At 36.1% G+C, this 20,125-nt stretch overlaps 1 protein-coding gene across 9 annotated transcripts in view; it reads right to left on the bottom strand.

The window, feature by feature from the left end:
- CHD7 (chromodomain helicase DNA binding protein 7) overlaps window positions 1-20,125 on the bottom strand; it is a 131,496-nt gene that overhangs the window by 26,889 nt on the left and 84,482 nt on the right. For all 9 annotated transcript variants that reach the window (XM_077185916.1, XM_077185905.1, XM_077185932.1 and 6 more), the window contains 10 exons: window positions 17,891-18,028; window positions 16,761-16,826; window positions 11,799-11,854; window positions 10,288-10,402; window positions 8,827-8,910; window positions 7,713-7,850; window positions 7,495-7,616; window positions 6,811-7,054; window positions 2,059-2,235; window positions 577-720 (listed from right to left, as the gene is read on the bottom strand). In XM_077185916.1, coding sequence (XP_077042031.1) covers window positions 577-720; window positions 2,059-2,235; window positions 6,811-7,054; window positions 7,495-7,616; window positions 7,713-7,850; window positions 8,827-8,910; window positions 10,288-10,402; window positions 11,799-11,854; window positions 16,761-16,826; window positions 17,891-18,028 — 1,284 coding nt within the window. The remainder of the gene's footprint in view (window positions 1-576; window positions 721-2,058; window positions 2,236-6,810; window positions 7,055-7,494; window positions 7,617-7,712; window positions 7,851-8,826; window positions 8,911-10,287; window positions 10,403-11,798; window positions 11,855-16,760; window positions 16,827-17,890; window positions 18,029-20,125) is intronic.

The raw sequence follows: 20,125 nt of genomic DNA, 5'->3' as shown, positions 1-20,125 counted from the left end.
ATTTTGTATAATTTATGCATTTCTTCTCTTGGACAGCTCAAGAAATCTATTTCTGAGAAAAAAAAAAAAACAAATTCCCTCTACTTGGTTACCTCTTGTTAAACTGGGTTTCTAGTGTGTTCCTGTTTGCACTTAAGTCACTGAGAAAACTCTCAGATATTAATTCCGCAGAAGTTACAGGGAGAGTCCCTTCACTCTGATGCTTAAGGAAGAATGTCAACTGACAAGTTAATTCTCATAGAAGTATTTTCATCCAGAAACCATTACAAGACACCCCACCTCTATTTTTTAAACACTACATTTTAATAAAAGGAATGTCTTCCTGTTTTTGCAAGACCAATGGACAAAGGATAAAAAAAAAAAAGCCCAAAACAGTGAAAAGGCAGAATTACTTTTGACCACAAGCAAAAAACCCTCAACTAAATGAAAATAAACAAAGAAAAAAAAAAAGGGATAAACCCACCATGGTATTCCAGGAAAAAAATAGGTATTATTTTAAAAAGCAAGTTCATATACAATAAAATGGATAAATTCACAATATCTAAATCGAAAAGTAAGTGTGCAAGATAAGTTTACCTGCTCTTCAGTTTTAAGATCCCCAAATTCTTGCATGAATGTGGTTTCTGATGGAAAGCGACCTGGTTCCAAGAAGTGAAGCAAGCTAAACAGCTCTTCTACTGTGTTTTGCAAAGGGGTTCCAGTAAGCAGCACTTTATGCTCCTGAAAGGTTAAGAAACAGTTGCCTAGGAATCCATCACTTTAATTTCCAATGGAAAAATACACAAAATTCTTTCCCCTTGTCACCATATGTCTGTCTCACCTTTGCTTCCTCTCCCCTCCCCCAGCTACTTACATAAAACTGTTCTCAGGACATTTCTAACTGGTACTCTGGTGTTCCTTCAGTGATAGCCCAGAAAAACACTTCACTACTTAAGCAGCTTCAAAAGTCCTCCAAGATACAAGAACAGATTTTACTGGTCCACAATGTCCCATCCCTTTCACAAGTACAATGAGCTTTAGATGGCAAAGTAACAGTTGAACCTAATCCATCATTTGCAGTAAAAATTAATTTATTTACCACACCTCCAATTGACCTCAGTGCACTGATCTCCTCAGGCCAGGAGATCAACACAGGATCTAACAGGAAACCTGAAGCAGAGTTCTACCTTCCTACTACATGCTAAAGAGCACAAGAGTGGTAGAGACTAAAGTAGCTGTAGAGAAGGAGCCCAGACAGGTTCAGCAACTAGCCCAGAGCCAAACATAAATTTAACAGAGTAACAAGAACTAATGTGAAAAGTCCCATATCTCTATCTGTAGTCTGTAAGAGTGTAAGCTCTGCTTTCCTCTAACAGCAACCACAATAAGAAAAACAAAAGGTATACAGCATTTTAAAAGACCGAATTACAGGTATTAGTTTAGCATGACTGCATTGTTCTCACATTTAAAAAGAATATTCTGCCCAAAACAAAGTAATTATTGTGTCTTTTAAATGGTAAATATCTTCACATTGTCTTATTTTTCTCTATGAGTTTAATGCACCTATTTTGTACACATAACATAATACATATTTATGTAAGCATCAGAAACCAACTCACTTGTCCTTCCTTAGCCAATAAGAAAGAATATCCTTATGGCCACACAACAAATTAACATAAGAGCTGATATTAATGCAGAGCAGTTTAACTCTCATGGCCAAATTGGGCCACCTGACCACATTACACTTTTAAATAAATGTCTATGTGAAGAAGGGACTATGGATTAACTCACATGAAGGGAGAGAAAGGAAAGAATAAATTTATTTTTATTGTCTTAGGAGAATCCACATTATTCTACACCTAAATCAATGAAAAATCTTATTAAATATCAGCACTCCAAAACTGAAGGTATGCATATGCTTCCAGGTATTTTATACTTTCTCATCTGCATTCTTTTGTTCTTCTTAAAACCTGATGATTTACTTGAGAAAAAACCCTTTTATTTTACTTTTTGATTAAACCATAAATCAGAAGTAATAAAACTACAGAAGACTCAAAGATTAGAGAGATTCACACTGACCAGATCCATCATCTTGAGTCCTTCCAAAAGCTTACAGTTCCTGTTTTTCAGCCTGTGGGCCTCATCAATGACCACGCAACGCCATGGAATGTTACGCAGCTCTGGGCAGTCAGTCAAGATCATTTCAAATGTTGTGATAATGGCATGGAACTTGTAGGACCCCTTTATCACACGACCCTAAAAAGAACAGCAAATGTTAAAAATAAACTCCCTGGCAAAGAAAGGAAGCAATTTGTTTCACCTTCAAATTTTATTTTTTAAAATTACAAAATAGTAGAATGGACAAGACATTTAAAGCAAATTAAGTCATTGTTCCTGACTAAATGGGGAAATCCAATTCTGTAAGCTTGCTACTGGCTTCATGATAGCTGTTTTTAATCCTGTAAATAGGCCTACAGTATCACTGCACATTGATTACCAAGAAGTTTTACAAGTATTTCAGTTGTAATTCATATGGATTATACTAATGCCTTGAGGCATTAATGTATTACTGCAATATTGAAATAAGGTTTTCAGACTTCATCAAGAGAATTCTCTTTTTACTTGAATTGAAGGTACATGAAGGTCCTCCCAAACAATCCAAATACAGCAAAAGTGCATTAAGGTTTGTTTTTTATGACTATTTGAATATTGTGCTCACTGTTTATAATTTTTTTCCCCAGTAGACACTCGGGATTCAAAACACCTACAGTTCATAGAATGGCTTGGATTGGAAGGGACCTTGAAGACCATCTAGTTCCAACACCCCTGCCATGAGCAGGGATGCCTTCCACTAGACCAGGTTGCTTAAAGTTCTGTTCCATCTGGCCTTGAACACTTCCAGGGATGGGGAATCTACAACAACTCTAGTGAACAGCTTCAGCAGAAGCAAATATCTGAGCTTTTAATTGCAGAATGTGTATCTGCATACAATTCCATAATACTTTCCTAAGTCTGTGTTAAACAAAGTTCAACAGGACAATTAACTTGATGTCTGACACCATATTCACTGGTTCATTAGTTCAGTCTTATTTTCAGCACTGATATAAAGACAGTTTAAAAAAAAACCCTGAATAAAGTTTATTCAGGAACATGAAATGAGCATCTTTCTGACATTATGCTAAGCTTCTTCCCAATGCTGTTCAAAGAAAAATGTAACTTGGTATCTCCAGTGTCACTGGGTCTGTGCAGAAAAACTGTCTCTGTAAGGATGAGCATTACACAAGTTCAAAGCTATTCCACATTTTCAAAGGACTCTGTCATGGGTTGTATATTGAATACATTTCAAAAGAAACACATATTTTACAGTAAGGTGACCATTTCTTCCCTTAGACCTGTGCAAGACTGAATCCTTTTATAAGTGACCTGCATATAATCCTCTCCAAACCACGGGGATCAGAACTGGCTACTGACTCAATGAAATGATTGAAAACCTGATATCCTGAACTCAGCATTAAATCTGCCTACTCAAATCAAGAACATTTCAGAGAGAGTAATGACCTGCTCAACAATGCTTTCTTGTGGCATAGTCCAGAAATATTTATCTTGTTAGGGGCAAAAAAAGCTGTTACTTAACAAACAGCAGATGAAGATACACTAAGTGGGCAGCTTTGAAAGCCAGCAAACTGAAATGCTGTAACCTTTTCACGAGCCAAGTAAATTTCCACCACAAACCAAGTCAGCTCTTTTCCAAGTCTCTGTCATTAGCTGTATTTGGCACACATAGGTTTTGTAATCTTAAAGCAGAACTCCTTCTCAGAGGTAGGATAATACAGAAAAAACACATGGTTTGTTTGATATTCCAAACAGGGAAGGGCCCCTAGGAAGACCTTTCAGTTATATTGGTCAAGAACACCAGAACAAGCTTCTCTATGTGAACCTCTTCTCACAACAGAATGTCTCTGACAACACCATGTCCTTACTGATGAAGTCACACCACTGCAGAAACTTATTTTATTATTGACTACTCTTTAGCATTTCACAACAACTTGACTCTGGTAACTGGGGCTGACCCTGAAAAATCACACTACCGCACATGTGTTTCTTATGCACATTCTCTGTTGTTACTGCCCTTCAAAAGCCACTCACACACTCTCAATGTCCAATTGTCTTTTTGAGAAACAGCTCAGATTGAGAAGCCTCTTTTCATATTAAGACCTAAAAAGCCAAAGATGCCTGATGTCTGGGTTGATGTGTCTGGCAAGGGAACTAGAAATGATGCTGCTAAGCCATGTCTTTCACTCCCTTTTTGTCTCCCGTCCTATTCCCAGTGATGGTACTTCGGAGAATGACAGAGTGAACACTATGGGGACTCTTTTTTTCAGAACATGGAGATTTCTTCCCTGTAATTTGGTTTCCACCATGTGTTTCACAGCTGACACTCTTACAAAGAATGGAACACAGAAGGTGATTTTGTGACACATCTAAGCTAGCTGCCACAAAAAGGATGAGTTCTTTCCATTTCTCCTTTATCCCTAAATGCAGTAATTGTCTGATTCAACTCTTAAGACAGTTCAGGGAGCAAAGCCAGCAGAAAATCATTCATTTTTCTGTGCCATGAGTGCTTTGTCATTACTCACTACGGGGTAAAATGACTGCCATGTTCACGGCAAGAATTGAGTTAAGAATATGGCGATGGGGGAACAAAACTTTCTGCTGCATCTTACTGTAGATCCCTTTAGTTACCTTTAAATCAATGAAACAACATTGCCAAAATAACTAAGAATTTGCACAGTAAGTGGGATTTTTCAGATGACATTCCTTCAGGCTTCATGCTAAGTAACTGCTAAGGGGAAGAACATGCTGAGAACAAGCACCATTCAAATAGCAAACAAATATGATTTTTAACACAGGAAACAATTCAGCAGAGACAGCATTTGTATAAACCAAATTTTTAAATTATATAAAATATCAATCTCTGCTAAGAATTTTAAAATCAGAAAAACTGATTTCAATTCCACTTCATTTGTGTATTATACATCTAGGTAAGAAGCTAAATGTGAGAATTATTATAAAGAATATTAGAGATTAATAGAATGGCCTGGACTGGGACCTTCAAGATCATCTAGCTCCCGCACTCCTGCTGTGGACTGGGACATACCCAACTTCTCTAGCCCACCAGACCTCAGTAAAGCAACTGTTACTCAAATAAATCTTCAACAAACACAAATATGATTTTGATTTAAAAGTTTCTTTGATAAATTGCTGAGAAAACAGTAATTTTCTAGACCACACAGCTGTAACTTCTAACTAACATAAATTACTATGTGTTTCTCTACTATGTTTAAATACATAGTTCTTTCTGTTTGCCCTAACGGCATGTCAAGTTGTGCCACAGTCATACCTTCAAAACAGTTTTTAATCAGTTTTTTACCTGTAAAAGCATATTTTCTATCTTGCAATCTCTCTCAGAGCTTTGCTCTAAGACTGGTTTTTCAACGCACTTTGAGGGCATGAAGTGAGAACTAAGCAGAACTGGACCACTGATCACATCACTGACAGTGAGGAGAATGCTTTTCTCATCTTTATATTAAAGATTTGTTTTCTCCCATGCACTTTCACTACACCAGCCCTTTTAACCACGGTGTCACAGTGGTTTAACTGGTCATGTGCCATGACAAAAAAGATCTGCTTTTGTCTTACAGCCTTCCCAGAGTGGAGTTCTCCCTATGGTAAGAATCATCTTTATTTCTTGTCCATAGACAGCCCTGTATTTAGCTATTCTGAGTATTGCTAAATTGGATCCAATTTATTAAGTAATACAGCTTACTCTGTATCCATGAACTGTCTTAATCATTTACCACTCTCCACATCTTTGTGTCATTTGAAAACTTCTTCAGTAATGATTTTGTGTTTTCTTTCAGGTCATTGGTAAGTTATATAGCTCATGGACATGAACCAATCCCTGAAGAACTATGCTGGAAATGCAAATCACTTCTCATTAACAATTACATCAAGAAATATCAGCTAGCCAGTTTTAAATCCACTTAATGTGAGCCATATTGATTTTATATCTCTCTAGTTTATTAATCAAAATGTCCAGTAGTGTAAAATAAAATGTTTTTAAGAAAATCTAAATGTATGAATTCACCACTATGACTTTTTAAAGCTCAGCTGAAAATAGTACTCCACAGGTTTAACTTCTACCCTTTTTCTCTCTTACGTGAGGCAGATTTTATTGTTCTGCAATAACATTCAATGTATGCACATTTTATTTCCCTTAATTCTGTTTACCCTGGGAAAAGACATGCACTTAGGAGTAGGGATCTGCTGCTCCTCTTAGCTTCTGTTTTCTGTTTCTACCCCTAGTAATTTCTGCTTTCCTTCACTCACAACTATTCAACCTACGCACAGTAACACACATTCAACATATATCTGACTTACAAAATTTGATAAAGAGGCATTGACAAGTTTAATTTCTGCAAGCAGGTCTTTCCTGGAACGGTAGGCAAAGATTGATTTTTAAGCTTAGTTCCACTTACAGGAGTTTTTCCATTAAGAATCTCTTCTGCCAGCTCCTCTCAGAAACACAAACTAACAAAAGCCTTGCATGAAAGAATGAAACTCTAAACAAAAGTTGCACCATTTCATGGTGCCCCTTTATTCCCAGAGAGATACTGGCCACTATTAAAAAGCATTCTTAATACATTTATCTGTATTTCTAACTGAAGCCTAACACACCAGTACTGAAAAACTAATTGATCCTTAAATAAATAAGCAACCATAAAACATATACAAAAAAAGAGAAAAAGAAAAGTCATGAAGATTTTTTACCTGTGGATCTTTGAAATACATTTCATACAACTGAATGGTCCGCCGACTCGCCTGACTCCCATGATACACAACCACATTCAACTCTGTCCAGGTGCGGAACTCCCTTTCCCAGTTGGGAATTGTGGACAATGGTGCAATAACCAAGAAAGGACCATGGATTCCTTTCAAATATATCTCATAGAGAAACGTAATGGACTGGATAGTCTTTCCCAACCCCATTTCATCTGCTAAAATGCAGTTTCGTCTGAAAACAAGAATAAAAACTGGCTGAATTATTTATTCCTAACCTAAAACATAGAAAATTAGTAAGGCAATAACCTGAGTAAACCAGATACTTCTAGAATGAAAAGGCATCATAATATTTTGCATTTTAAACAAATGTTATGATTTGTGATGCAGTCAGCATGGATATATCCCTTCTATCTACCTCTCAAGTTCACAAGGGGGAGGAAGGAGCAGCAGGGGCATGCATAAACCCAAAGCATTTGCTACAACAATCTATCTGAAATATTCATGTTCCACCCCAAATTAATTTGGATATGACTCCTGCAGCAAAAAATGAGCCACATAAACGATTCTAAAATCTCACTTTAGCAGGTTACTTTAAAAGGCTGCTATTTTAAATAAGCTTCAAATAAAAGCTTTTCCAAAGCAGGATTCAGCAGTAAGCTATGTTTTACGTACGTGTTGTACCAATTGAAAAGAAGCCAGTTTACTCCCTCCAACTGGTATTCCCTGAGTTTGTTATTGTTTTTATACTCCCTGGAACTCTCCGATTTCTTCCAGTCATCGGCAGGAGGTCGCTCCTGTTTCAAATACAGCAAATCCCATTAGTGGTTTCTAAAAGACCACATTACTTTACTATTTTCAAATAAAATCCTCTATATAGAGCCAATTCTTACCACACGCTCCATTTCTGGCTCCCTAGACATCAGTTTCTCAAATTCTTCGATCTTGGCTTGGTCGATGTCTTGCTTGAGCTCCCAAGTGCTGTCTTCGTAAGGAAGCGAACACCACTTCACCAGATAATGTGTGACAGGCTTTGTTAAGACAAAAATTACATTATCTCACAATACAGAAAGAATAAAAGTGTACCCTTTTTACAGGAGATCTACAGGCTAGATGACATTCAAAAAGCTTGATCAGACCTGAATGCCTGACTCAGCCAGAAGGATAAGCAAACAGCAGGCTGACACCTTGACAACCTAACAAAGTAAGATGAGAACCTGGAGAATGCAGGCTTACCACCAAATTGAGAATAACACATTTGAAATCAGTAAGGTTAGACTAAAATTTAGAAGCAAAACAATATTCCCATTTCAGCCCTTAAAATTCTATGCTTTACTACGTAATTAAAAATCAACTGTTTTATCAGCATCATCAGAAACTTCATAACAGACAAGTCAACCAAGTCACCATCACTGACAGAGCAACATGGAAACAGTGACACTGCCAGTGAAGTTTTCTATTCTCCCAGGAACAAAAAGGAATCTCCTGGAAGACAAAATCATCTTCTTTGCAGAACAAGTCATTAAAAATGAAGTAACAGTGAGCTCAGGACTTCTTCTGTAACAGGTTGTCTAAACCATTATGACATTTAGCTAAGACTCCTTCTTGCAATTTTCATTTAAATTCTGCATTACATGCATGAACATCATATTTCCACGATATTAAATATCTTCAATGTATCTACAATATTAAATAACTTCTTCGTTGTTCTTGTCTTTTGGTTGGTTGTTTTGTGTCCTTTTTTTAAAAAAATAGGTAACTTATTAAAAAGTTTGGAATTCTCACTTAACCATCTTTATTTAAGAGAAACTGCTACATTAGCCAATGTTTTCTCAAACATGTTCCTATTTTATATACATATATACTGTGGTAGTTTCTGTAAATGTTTAATAAAGTCTAATTAATATATTAGATAATAATAATAATATTAATATATAGAATTTAAACAAGAAATTCTAAACACAATGTCTGTATGACTAGAGAGTCACTAAACAATGTTTTGTTTACCTCTCCATTATCATCTGTGCTACGTGAAAAATCCATGATTCGATCAACTTCCACATAATCTGGATTAAAAAGCTCATCATCAATCTGTTCAAGGAGAGAGGCAAAAATATAAAAGATATCTCTATTAGCCCTTCCTGAGAGGGAAAATGATTATATATTTCACCAGGCAATAATATTTTGGGTCACGGTGACACAGAATTTATATTTGGCAAACTTCAACATGTTAATTGAAATGCTACAATTCAGCAAGATCATTCCCCGTGAGGGAATCAGACTTCTCAGACTTTGTTAACTGGGCCTCTTAATTACTGTGTGAAACCTTTTACTGTGAGAGAATGTTTAAGAATATTTTAAATGAAGTGTGAAATTACAATTCACTAATGAGCAATCGAAAAGGCTTATGGCATGCAATGCATTTAGCATTCTTGAAAACTACAGCTTGCAATAAAGAAATTAGAGCCTTGTACACTAAGTGCCTTTGGATTATTTTAACTACAGGAATTGCCTAACGCTTTACAAGCAAGATTTAAAGATTATTATTTCAAAAGCAGAGAAAACACAATGCATGCATACACAGTTTCTCTAAAAATCACAATTTGTCAGGTTCGTTCCTATGCCTTAAACAACTTACAGGATTCTCTGCCATACTAAAGCATTGCATTTCATTTTAAGTTTTAAGATCCACTTCAACCGAAAACACAGCCAAAAGGACTAAAGACTGTATATTTTAAGAGTTTTTTCTGAAACAATGACAAATTCCAAATATTTACAGTAACTTGTGATCCACTTGGAAATATATTAAAAAGAGAAAATGGAAACAATTCCAGCTATCTTCACTTAGAACAGGTGGAAGTTTTCAATTTGCAACAGGTTTTTTTGTTTCAGCTTGAATGATACAGTAAAAATAAATATAAATAAATAAACACAGTAGCTCATGAAGACTATTTTTTTTTCTTAAAAGACAGCATTTTTCTAAAAGGTAATCTTTCAGAGACACAAATCAGCAGATCTGGTCTTTTATTGACAGGACCCCTGCCACTTTACTGCTTATGGCTCTAAGTGAAATTAAATTGATGATAAAAAGCTTTGAATCCCTAGTGAGCAGCAGTCCATAACATAAAAACAAGCATGCATTTCTTCTGGCATAATCAGCTCCTGAGAAAAAAGACATGGTACTGATTCAGTCAGGCTTACAAGGCTAATAACTAGCCACTCACTTAAAGGAAAAAAAAAACAACAACCAAAACTATAGGAAAAAGCATACTATCAGGATAGATGACTTTCATAAACTTGACTTTCCTAAACTTGCAAGACTTGCATCCAGAATGCTTTATGTTTTATACCAGAATAGGTGCTACTGATATATCACAGAGTTATTAAAAATGTTCTGCTTGCATACAGAACAAGAATTCTTAAGAATATTCCTTAAACACCCAAAACAAACAAACAAACAAATCGTACTTCAGAAAGGAATTTATTCTGGCCCTGTTTTGCCTTAAACCGCTTAATCTTCTGCTGAATTCTCTTGTCTTTGTCCAGCTCTTCCACAGATGCCCACTGACAGTGAAGGTAAGAACTAGAAGATGAAACAGAAAAATCTTACTCAAAACTCTGCTTCCATTGCACTCCTGATTTATTCCACTAGGATAACTAGATCTTTCCAACATGTCATGGTGCTATGCTTGGAAAACTTGACACTATCTTCTTTACCATAGAGGTTTTTAACCAATCATCTTTACTCAAAGTAATTATACTTACTAATAGAGAAACTTGTCAGGAAATAGAAACAACTCCCACTCAAAATTTGAAAACATACCCTCTATACTTAATTTGGCACAAAACTAGGATGTTTTTATTGGACATATTTAAAACATAATTACTATACAAGACACATATGGTAAAGTCACTATTTAACATCATATTCTAGCAAAAAGTAGTATTTTCATAAGTTAACCAAAAGATGCAAATATTTTAAGTACTACCATCCTATATCATTTTTTTGTGGGAACAGCATTGTAACTCAAAATTACTTGTGAGTCTTTCAAGACTGACAGAGAGAAAAGAAAACCCCCTTGTAAATGCAGTTCCACAGTAACAACATAGAAGAAGGAACAGTATCTCTGCCAAAGTGACTTGCCCCACTCCATAAATTTAGTCTGTCAAAAGCTCTAGTGCTAAGACAGCACAGTTAACACAAAAATTATGTCTATGTAATAAAACTAAACAAAGCATAATTAAGCAATTAAACATTTTATAATCAACAATATAGTGCAAAGGATGCAAAAATGACAGCATATTTAAAGTGAAGTCAACTACATGCAGTTAGCTGCCACAAGTACCCTTAAAGCAGATTTCTGTCTCTCAGACAGAAAATTTGGTAAAAATACACAAGCTGTGCTATTTTCCTAAAAGAAAAGTGAGCTTATCCAGCTATGAAGCATTTTATTTTAAATACTGATTGCATTGCAGTTTTAGAGTCCAGAAGTGAAACAACATGCTGCTCTCACCACGATTACATTCCTGTCATGGAGGGGTAACGATCTGCTGGAATATTGAAAGCCATCTCGTTTGTTTGTTATCCTAGACATTTTGTTTAACATAAATCTTGTTTTTGATACAACATCAAGGGTTATGTTTGAGTAGTTTGCACACACTCTAGACTTGCAGTTAGACCTACATAGCACAGGTGTGTGCTCATGAGCCTGCATGCATAATGAGTCTTTAAGTATTTAATAGCAGAGCAATTTAACCTGTGGATTTAATTTTGGAGAGAACACAAATTAATACAACACTGTCAAACCCTGTACCACCAATGTAAGGTAATCCCCTGTTTATTTGTCACTGTTTTGGATTAAACATTAGATATGCTTAAAGTTTGATAATAATTTGTATCAGTTACAAAACCAGTTTTGAATGCTATTTGGAAGTTATATGAACTTAAGGATAGCAATCAAACCCATAACTTTACTTACAAGTTTTTGTACTTTACATAGAATTCCTCTACTTCTACTTCCTCTCCGTTCTCCGTCTAAAAGAAAAGAAATATTGAAACATGAATTAAATCTCTAAACAGCCCAACTTATTAAACTATTTAAAAACTATCTGAGATATGGACTATGGTCCCCACACAGAGACACAAGTGGAGGTGTAGGAAAAGGTTTGTGGGGGAGGACATGGGTGAGGAGTTTCCTCCAGCTGCTTACCCAAGTACATACTGCACTGCTTACTACAACTTCCAAGACATGAATCATTTGAACTCCTCCCTAACCACATGCAGCTTCATTCACAACCTCACCCCAAATCTGGCTTTCTGCCAAACCCACAGTGTTAAGTAGAAGCCAAGTGTACCATTTTCTCAGGCAGCAGCCAATTAGCAACTGCACTCCTGAATGCCATATGTATTATTTTTGGCTGGCTCATGGCAACTTTACATTGTGGGTTTTGTAATGTTTTAAAAAAGAGTTTTAAAGGGGGTTTATTCCTCCATATAGTTAATAACTCCAAACAAGAAGCCATATAAAACTAAACCTTATACCTCTGCTAGAATTGTAGTGCATCAGTGTTCATGGCTTTAGTTTTACTCAATGGTGCAATTAAATTCACTCAGGCAAGATGTCTCACATACAGAGCAGCCAAATTAAATTAACACCCAAAAACTACATTTAAAGCAAGGTTAAAGTTGTGACATAAAGCAGCAAAACCAAGGGCATTCAGTGCTAAGAGTTGAGCTACCCTTAACTTATCCCTGGTGCCAAAGTATTGCATAACATATGGCATGTAATACTTTGTTGAATTGCTCCTTAACCCAGCCACAGGACAAACTAAGGACAGTGCACCAGGCACACATTTAGAATTCAGATTATGTCACAACATTAACTGTTTGTTTTCACTAATGAACTTTAGGAAAATTTTAAACAGAGCAGCATTTTCTGGTTCAAACATTTCATCAGGGACAACATCATCTGTAATAAATACTGTGTACGCAGCATTAAACAGGCAAAACTGTTGACTGCTGCATAAATCAACAACTTTTGTTATTTTTCTACATATATTTAAAATACAAACACACACACACACGCACACAAGAGGGACTACTCTGAAACTTGACCTGTCATTTTTAGTTGCTGGCTAGATTTCACCTCCACAGCAGTGCAATTAAAGAACAACAGTAGCAGCTGCATTAAACTGTGTTCTAGCACAGTGAAGTTCATGCATTCCCAGTCCCTGATTCACACAGTATTCCTTTACTTCCTGATTAGCAAGGGAGTTTCAGTTTAGTATTTACATCACTCCAGTACAGTCTGTTTGTACTCCTTCCTAGAGAGAGAGAAACAATACCAGATTCTGCCTATTTCTCCCCTAAAGGAATGGAAGAAGATTCCTGGTGCTACCTCTTGATCTTGAATCTTCCATCAAAGTAGATAAGCTCTCCAAACCATCCTCTAAACCCAAACACAGGGGAGAAATTCTCTGACACTCACAAAGACATTGTTAAAGGAAAGAAATCTGAAGACTATCAAGATTCTTTGTAAAACAAAAAATTCAGAAGAGCCTTTCTCAAGATGATATTAATATTTAGACATCAAAACTGCATTGAAAAAAGAAGCTGGAGACCACATTATTGGAACCTATTCATTGCCCTGAGGCAAAATTAGTCTTTAAGAAGTCAACCCTAATTTTAAGACATTAACTTCTTTTATTATCTAAAATGTATTACAGCCAAGTCTCTTTGATTACTCTTAAACCAGAATCCTTTGAGATCCATCAGTATTACAATGACAACATCATTAAACACCTTTATATAGAGGTTTCATATTAACCAACTTCACTCCCCTCAGCAGCATTTCAGTCAAACATATTTTCTGTCAGCTGCCAACTTAATAATAATAATTTACAATGCACATCTTGATAAATGCTGTAACTCTCATGAGTAAAACACAATTTTGTATTGTCTAATAGGTAATGTTAACTGGTCTATGTTATTAGATGTTCCATAAGAGTGCATGAAAGATTCACCTAAGCAAAAAGTACTTCAGAAAAAATATTTTTAAAATCTTAGTCTGCCATTCAGCCCTTATGCCCTCTTCCAAAAATTTAACCAAATTACAACTGTCAGCACTCAAGCAGAGGTTAACAGTACATCACTTTAGGGTGTATGAGACAGCAGCTTATACCTCTGGTGTCACTGTGCACTCCTCACTACCTGTACACATATATTAACCAGGCAAAAGGGTGAGATAGAGCATTTATGCAAAATCTTCCCCAAACTGATTACACAGACATCCTAAAATAACACATGGCAGACTTGGGGAATGCAGGACACTTCAAATTATCATTTCCAGGTGTGGCCAGGATCTGATTCACAGTCTCTGCAGATAATTGAAGAAACAAATGACTCCCTCATTCAAGCAAATATTCAAAAGCACATAATCTGGCATGCCGTTGCCACAGAGGTTTAACAGTAACACTGCTAAGGCAAAAATTAGTTTTATAAGCCACTCAAGTGTAGAGACAAAAAAAAGGAAAAAAAAGCAAAAAAACCCAACCAACCAACAAAACCTAAGAAAAAAAACAAACCATGAAATACCCCAAACCACCAGAACTATCAACTACCAGAAAAACAGCAGAAAGAACTCATTAATAACAGATGCAAAGCAACACACAAAACCCAACCACCTCAATTGATAAACAGCCCAAAATTGTAAACTTATTTGAGGAAGAGATACAGGTTTCATACACATTTCAATTAGTTCTAATTCTCACATGTACTAGTAGGCAAAAAGAGACATTCACATGTTTAACATGCAAGTACAGGGTTCCACCAACTCCCTGTATTTCCAAAATATGTGCTCTTTCTGCTGGATAGCATAATCAGTTCTAGCTATTCATTTTCAAAGTTAAGAAGCAGGAATTCAAAGGGGACTGAATGAAAAATTTCAACATCCAAACTCATCAGGTTTGGAAAGAGAGTGATACACATACTTCATGCTTTCTGCAAGAAGAAAGAGTATTCAAGGGAATTCAACATTCCACATTAGGAATAACTGTGAAAAACACCACCTTTTTTACTTCAAACAGGAACTCAGCTCAACCTTTTACTCTGTATGTTTCAAAAATGGCTGCAAGTACAGGGCTGCATCCTATCTGGTAACTCCAGAGCTAGACTAAGGCTATTTCTCAGAAAACCAGCATGATTTTATGATAAGAATATTGCTCCAAAAGCGTACTCATTATCTAATGTCCTTTACTTGAATGCAACATCTTTGTTACAACCTAATCCACTGAAAGGTTTCCTAGTGAAGCCTCTCCTCGTGTTTATTTTATGCACTGGTCCTGATCGCAGCAATTTTACTTTGATTAGTAATCTAACAACCAGGGTTTTGATGACGTTAGTAAGAGTGTAAAAGACCTTTAATAAAAGCACAGTTGGATACTTCAGATGTTAAATATTAACATCCTGAAATCCATTTTTTTTTTTGAAATTTGGAGAAGAGGGTTGGGGAGAAGAGCAGGGAAAGAAGAGACACCCCTCAAACCTGCAAATACAATCCATAAAAAACATTAAAGAAAAAGCTCAAAATAGAGCTTGCCTCCAGCAGAGCTTGCAATCAAAGACATGTAGGCAGCAGACCAACTACTTCCCACAAACTGCAGCAAAATACACACTCCCCATGAGTAATCACACCTTTGTTTGCAGGGGAGAGGAAGAAGGGAAGAATAATTGGTGAAAAACAGCTTCCCCTGTAAAGACATTTATGAAAGGACCACATCCTCCTCTCCTGCCTAGCAGACCATCAGGACAAGTAAATACTCACTTTATATTGCCTCAAGTTTATCTGAAAAATAAGCCTATGATTTGAAACACAAAATACAGCTCTAGACTTAAAAAAAAATTAAGAGAAAAACACTCCAAAAAGCCTTAGAAGCTTATGCTGGAAGATGCATAAACAGGACAGATTGAATCACAGGAACTCGTGACATTAAAATGAATGTAGGTTTACAAAATTGTTAATTATGTTAGGACAGTAGTAATAAAATTGAACTCACACACCCCCAACCTTGCCCAAGAAAATCAAACAAAAACCCAAACACAAACCCCAAACCACCAGAACACTGAAAAAAGAAATCCATTAATAAAGGCAAATTTCCTTTCTCCAATTTGAAAATTAACACTGAGGCAAAGATGAATTGCTGGTTAACAAAGATCAACATGATGCTGTATCAGTCTAAGTCAGAAAGTTTTCTGTCCAACTGTAGCACAAAAGTCAGAGAATTAGCTCCACAATAGTATCTATAATCATGCCCTTTTTGGAATAAGTTCTTTTCTACTTCCTTCTCAGAGCCCTAGTACTTTGGAAGTGCAAAGGCCAATCAAGTTGAGAAGCAGATTAGAACAATCTGTAAGCAAAATAAGAACTTAGCTAGGAGGCAGGGCAGAATTATAAGGGAACCACACTGAACTCAAGTGTTTCTTTCACCATCTTAGCATAGTGACAAGGAAAATATTCATCACCTGTGATGAATATCATACTTGGTCACATGTAAATTTTTTTCAGCTGCCAAGCACAACTGACATCAAAAGATGCAAAAATGATGGGCATGGGTTTTTGAGTGCTCTCATTCCTCAAACTCCTATGGAATATCACTCTGAAATGAAGAGCACCACAGATTTCACTCAAGCATGTATATTTGCAAAACTCAAATTTTTTATCCAAAAAAAGCAAGAAACAAGTAAAAGATTAAACAATCTGTTTTGTGTATGTCTACTGAAAAACATGTTGCATACCATCTGAATACACTTTCAGGGAACCTCCTCTGTTCAACAGAACAGTTTTTTAATTGGGAATATCCAAGGCATTTTAAGAACTGAGTAAGGGCTTCAGAAGAAATATGCTTAGCCTATTTTAAATACAAGGGGAAGAAAAATGTTTTACCTTTTTCTTGACTAAACGGCTACTCATGATTTTCTCCACAATAGGACCTTCAGCATCAGCAGATTCCTACATCATAAAGAGCATACAAGAGTCACGGGAGTGCATCTTTGTTAAAGACTTCATTTGTTAGAAAAACTTTAAAATAATTTTTTGTAACAGAAGCTTAATACCAACAGGACATTCTCCTGCTAGCATGAGAACTTTGAGGATTCAAAGAGATTTAATACCATAATAAATGATCAAAGGATACTTGTTTAAGCTCATTTTTAAGACCTACTGCAACTCCAGCTCCCTCAGTTAAGAAGGCTGATGTGCACAGATAAACATATATAACAACATGAGCACTTCCCCTGTCCTAAAATGCTTTCAGCACCGTACAGTCTAAACAGTAGATGATGTTCAGAAGCTCTAGTTGGCAGTACAGGTGTCGACACGATCGCTCTCAAAACTGCCTGCAATTCTCTATTACATTAATTCACTATTGCAACGGGAGGCAAACCATCCCAACTGTCCTTCTGATAAAACACAATTAACAATGGAGATCACATACAATATTTCACAAGGCTTAACAAATTGCCAAATGAAATACCAAAGAACATGGATATATTCTCCAATAGGTCATCAGTTAAATGAAGTAGTTCTTTGAAAAAGCACTACAAAACAATGAGATTGTTACAACAGTCATTTCTACAGTATTACCCCTCATCTTATTCAAACTATTTTATCCATCATTTACATTGCACGGAGAATAAAGTGTACCCTGCTGGGTACTACAAGGCAGTAATTTCATAAAGGAGTTCTTATGGTGCCTAGCAGCAGGGGACAAGCTTGAGTGGTTTATTAAAGTCACAGAAGCCAGACCACTGAATTCACAGAAGTACATTCTAGATTTCTAGCAGTACAGTTTTGGTTTCCTTTACCTAGGGATCACTAATTCCAAAGAACTCAGCTTGAACTTTCAAGCTGTATATCATCAGCTTGCAAACAAAGCCATGAGTTGATATATTCTTTAAGAATACAAAAACTAATGCCTTGTGGCACATTCCATCAATCACATTTCAGGATATTTCACATATTTGATTTCTGAATGCTGCAGTTATGGCCACCTTTCCAGCCTGTCCATATCTGACCTGTTGCTCTGACTGAGAAGTATTTGAAGGAGAGTCTCTTCCAGCAGCATCAGCATCATCAGCCTCCTCATCTGAAATCTTGAACTCCAGGTCTTCAGTATAACGCTTCCTCTTCACCTGCCTGCTGGAGCGTCGTTTCTGAACAGAAAGCATTCATATTTTTCATGAGAAACAAAACTGATGAGAACCAGAATAACCAAGAAAACTTCTCTGTGTGTCTCAAATACATTAGTGTGCAGTAAATGCTATAATTTCTACAACACCCTGATAGAAAAAGCAGTCTCAGGACATTACCATTCCCACCTGTTAGCCGTTCTTAAATTCTGCAAGGAAAAAACAACAGAAACCTAAAATGAAATGAAAAACCAACCACAAATAAAAATTGACTTTATGCCTGTTCTAAGCTGGAAAGTAGGGGGGCATTTTTTCACATTACTGAAACTACCTTAAAAAATTAGGAAGCCTATCTCAGAAAGCAATTAAAACCCAAGAAGCTGCACCTCTCCAATCACATCTGTAACAAACTTTGACAGATGGCCAGTGCAGCAGCCAAACACCACCTTTCCACAGCATGGCCCACTGTGTTGCTAAGCAGTGACAACACGCTTTCCCCCTCTCCCCATCCACCCAGTTGTACCGGGATTATCTTGTAGGGGAAACACAATGAAATACGATTTCCTCACTTCACTGACCCAGCACTGTTCAGAAAGGCATCCTGCAGCACAGCATGGGAAAAGACCCCAAACTAATAGAGGAGAATGGAAAACTTGAACCACCCCAAATTGAAAACATGATTTCTGTGCTCCCATACCCTCACCACAAGGATGAGATAAAGCTTTAGCAGTATTGCACAAAACAACCTGTAAAATACAGAAACATGCATTGGACAGAATTTGCAACTTGATGTTCAGTGCTGGGTATTGTTTTTACAACAATAAAATTCAACTTCCCAGATAGTCTGCATCAGGTTATATATTTGAAAAGCTGTAAGCATATGTTGCTGAAGAAAACTGTCAACTGAGCTTCAAATATCTTAATGGAGTAATGTATACATTAAAATTATGTTGACTATCAAATGTTAAAAAAAACCCATCTTAATGACTTGATACACTACATATTTATATATTTAACACTACTTATTTATACATCTTTCTCAGCCACTGCACATCTTCACTGATACATGCAAATACTTATGTAGCTTGTTTAACAGACTTACGCAGCTGAGTCTCTCAATATACATAGACAAAGTCAAATACTTACTTTTAGATAACTAATCATTCTTTTTAAAGCATATATACTTGGTGCACTTCACAAAAATAGAAATTATTTATTTAACTGAAAATGAAAATTTTGAGCAAAGGCTAAGCTTACATCACCCTTTTAAACAATGGTGACGTGACTTCTACCTTTAATGCAGTAACTTATGGGGGTTTCCAGAAAACAATATTTTTATACTTCAAAATAGTAACACTTGACAAATTTGCATCTTGATTTACATGATCACTGATGGGAAAATACCAATTTTCTTCTGACTCTGTAGGTAAGTCTTACCATTATTTTTGGTGCGAAAAATCGCTTCTTCCATTTCCCTAACAGAAAGAATACCTAAAACATAATGGTAGCCTTTATTTGATATTTTTTCGACTTGATGAACTTCCTGTTTCCTCTTACATTCAATGTGGTTTTGCAATTGTTATGGGCTGTTGACAGAAACTGTGCATGTATTTACCTGCACCAGATTAACTCATTAACTGATCTACTGGTAGGAAGGTGAGTAATAGGTTTGATCATGGAATATAAAAAACCTGCATAACACACAAGTATTTCTCCTCTTTAAAGAAAACAATGCATCACTGTGCATTACTACCTAATATCTCTACACAAGGCTCAGGATTTAACACTAAGAAAGCAACTGTGTCTTAGACAACTGAGTAACATCAATCTCAGTTGAGAAATACATAACAAGTTTATTAACTGTAGCTGTCCCAGCAAACATGGTTGGAACGCTTTCCTAAGTTCATGCAAAGAAGTGCATTATAGCATACACTGTGCAAGAAACAGAAAGTTTCCTGAACTACTCTGCTACATTTAATTAAAAAAAGTGATGCAAGTGCCTTAGCACTTCTATTTACAAAAAAAAAAAAAATCAAAATAATAATAAATCAAAATAAAACATCACTCAATTGTGTTTGACAAAAAAGAAAGGTTTTGTTCCACTAGACTGAAAACAAGCAA

This window comes from Agelaius phoeniceus, chromosome 1 (genome assembly GCF_051311805.1).
Source record: "Agelaius phoeniceus isolate bAgePho1 chromosome 1, bAgePho1.hap1, whole genome shotgun sequence".
Lineage (NCBI taxonomy): Eukaryota > Metazoa > Chordata > Aves > Passeriformes > Icteridae > Agelaius > Agelaius phoeniceus.
Note: the sequence above shows the minus strand (reverse complement) of the source record. Positions and strands in the feature narration are given on the sequence as shown.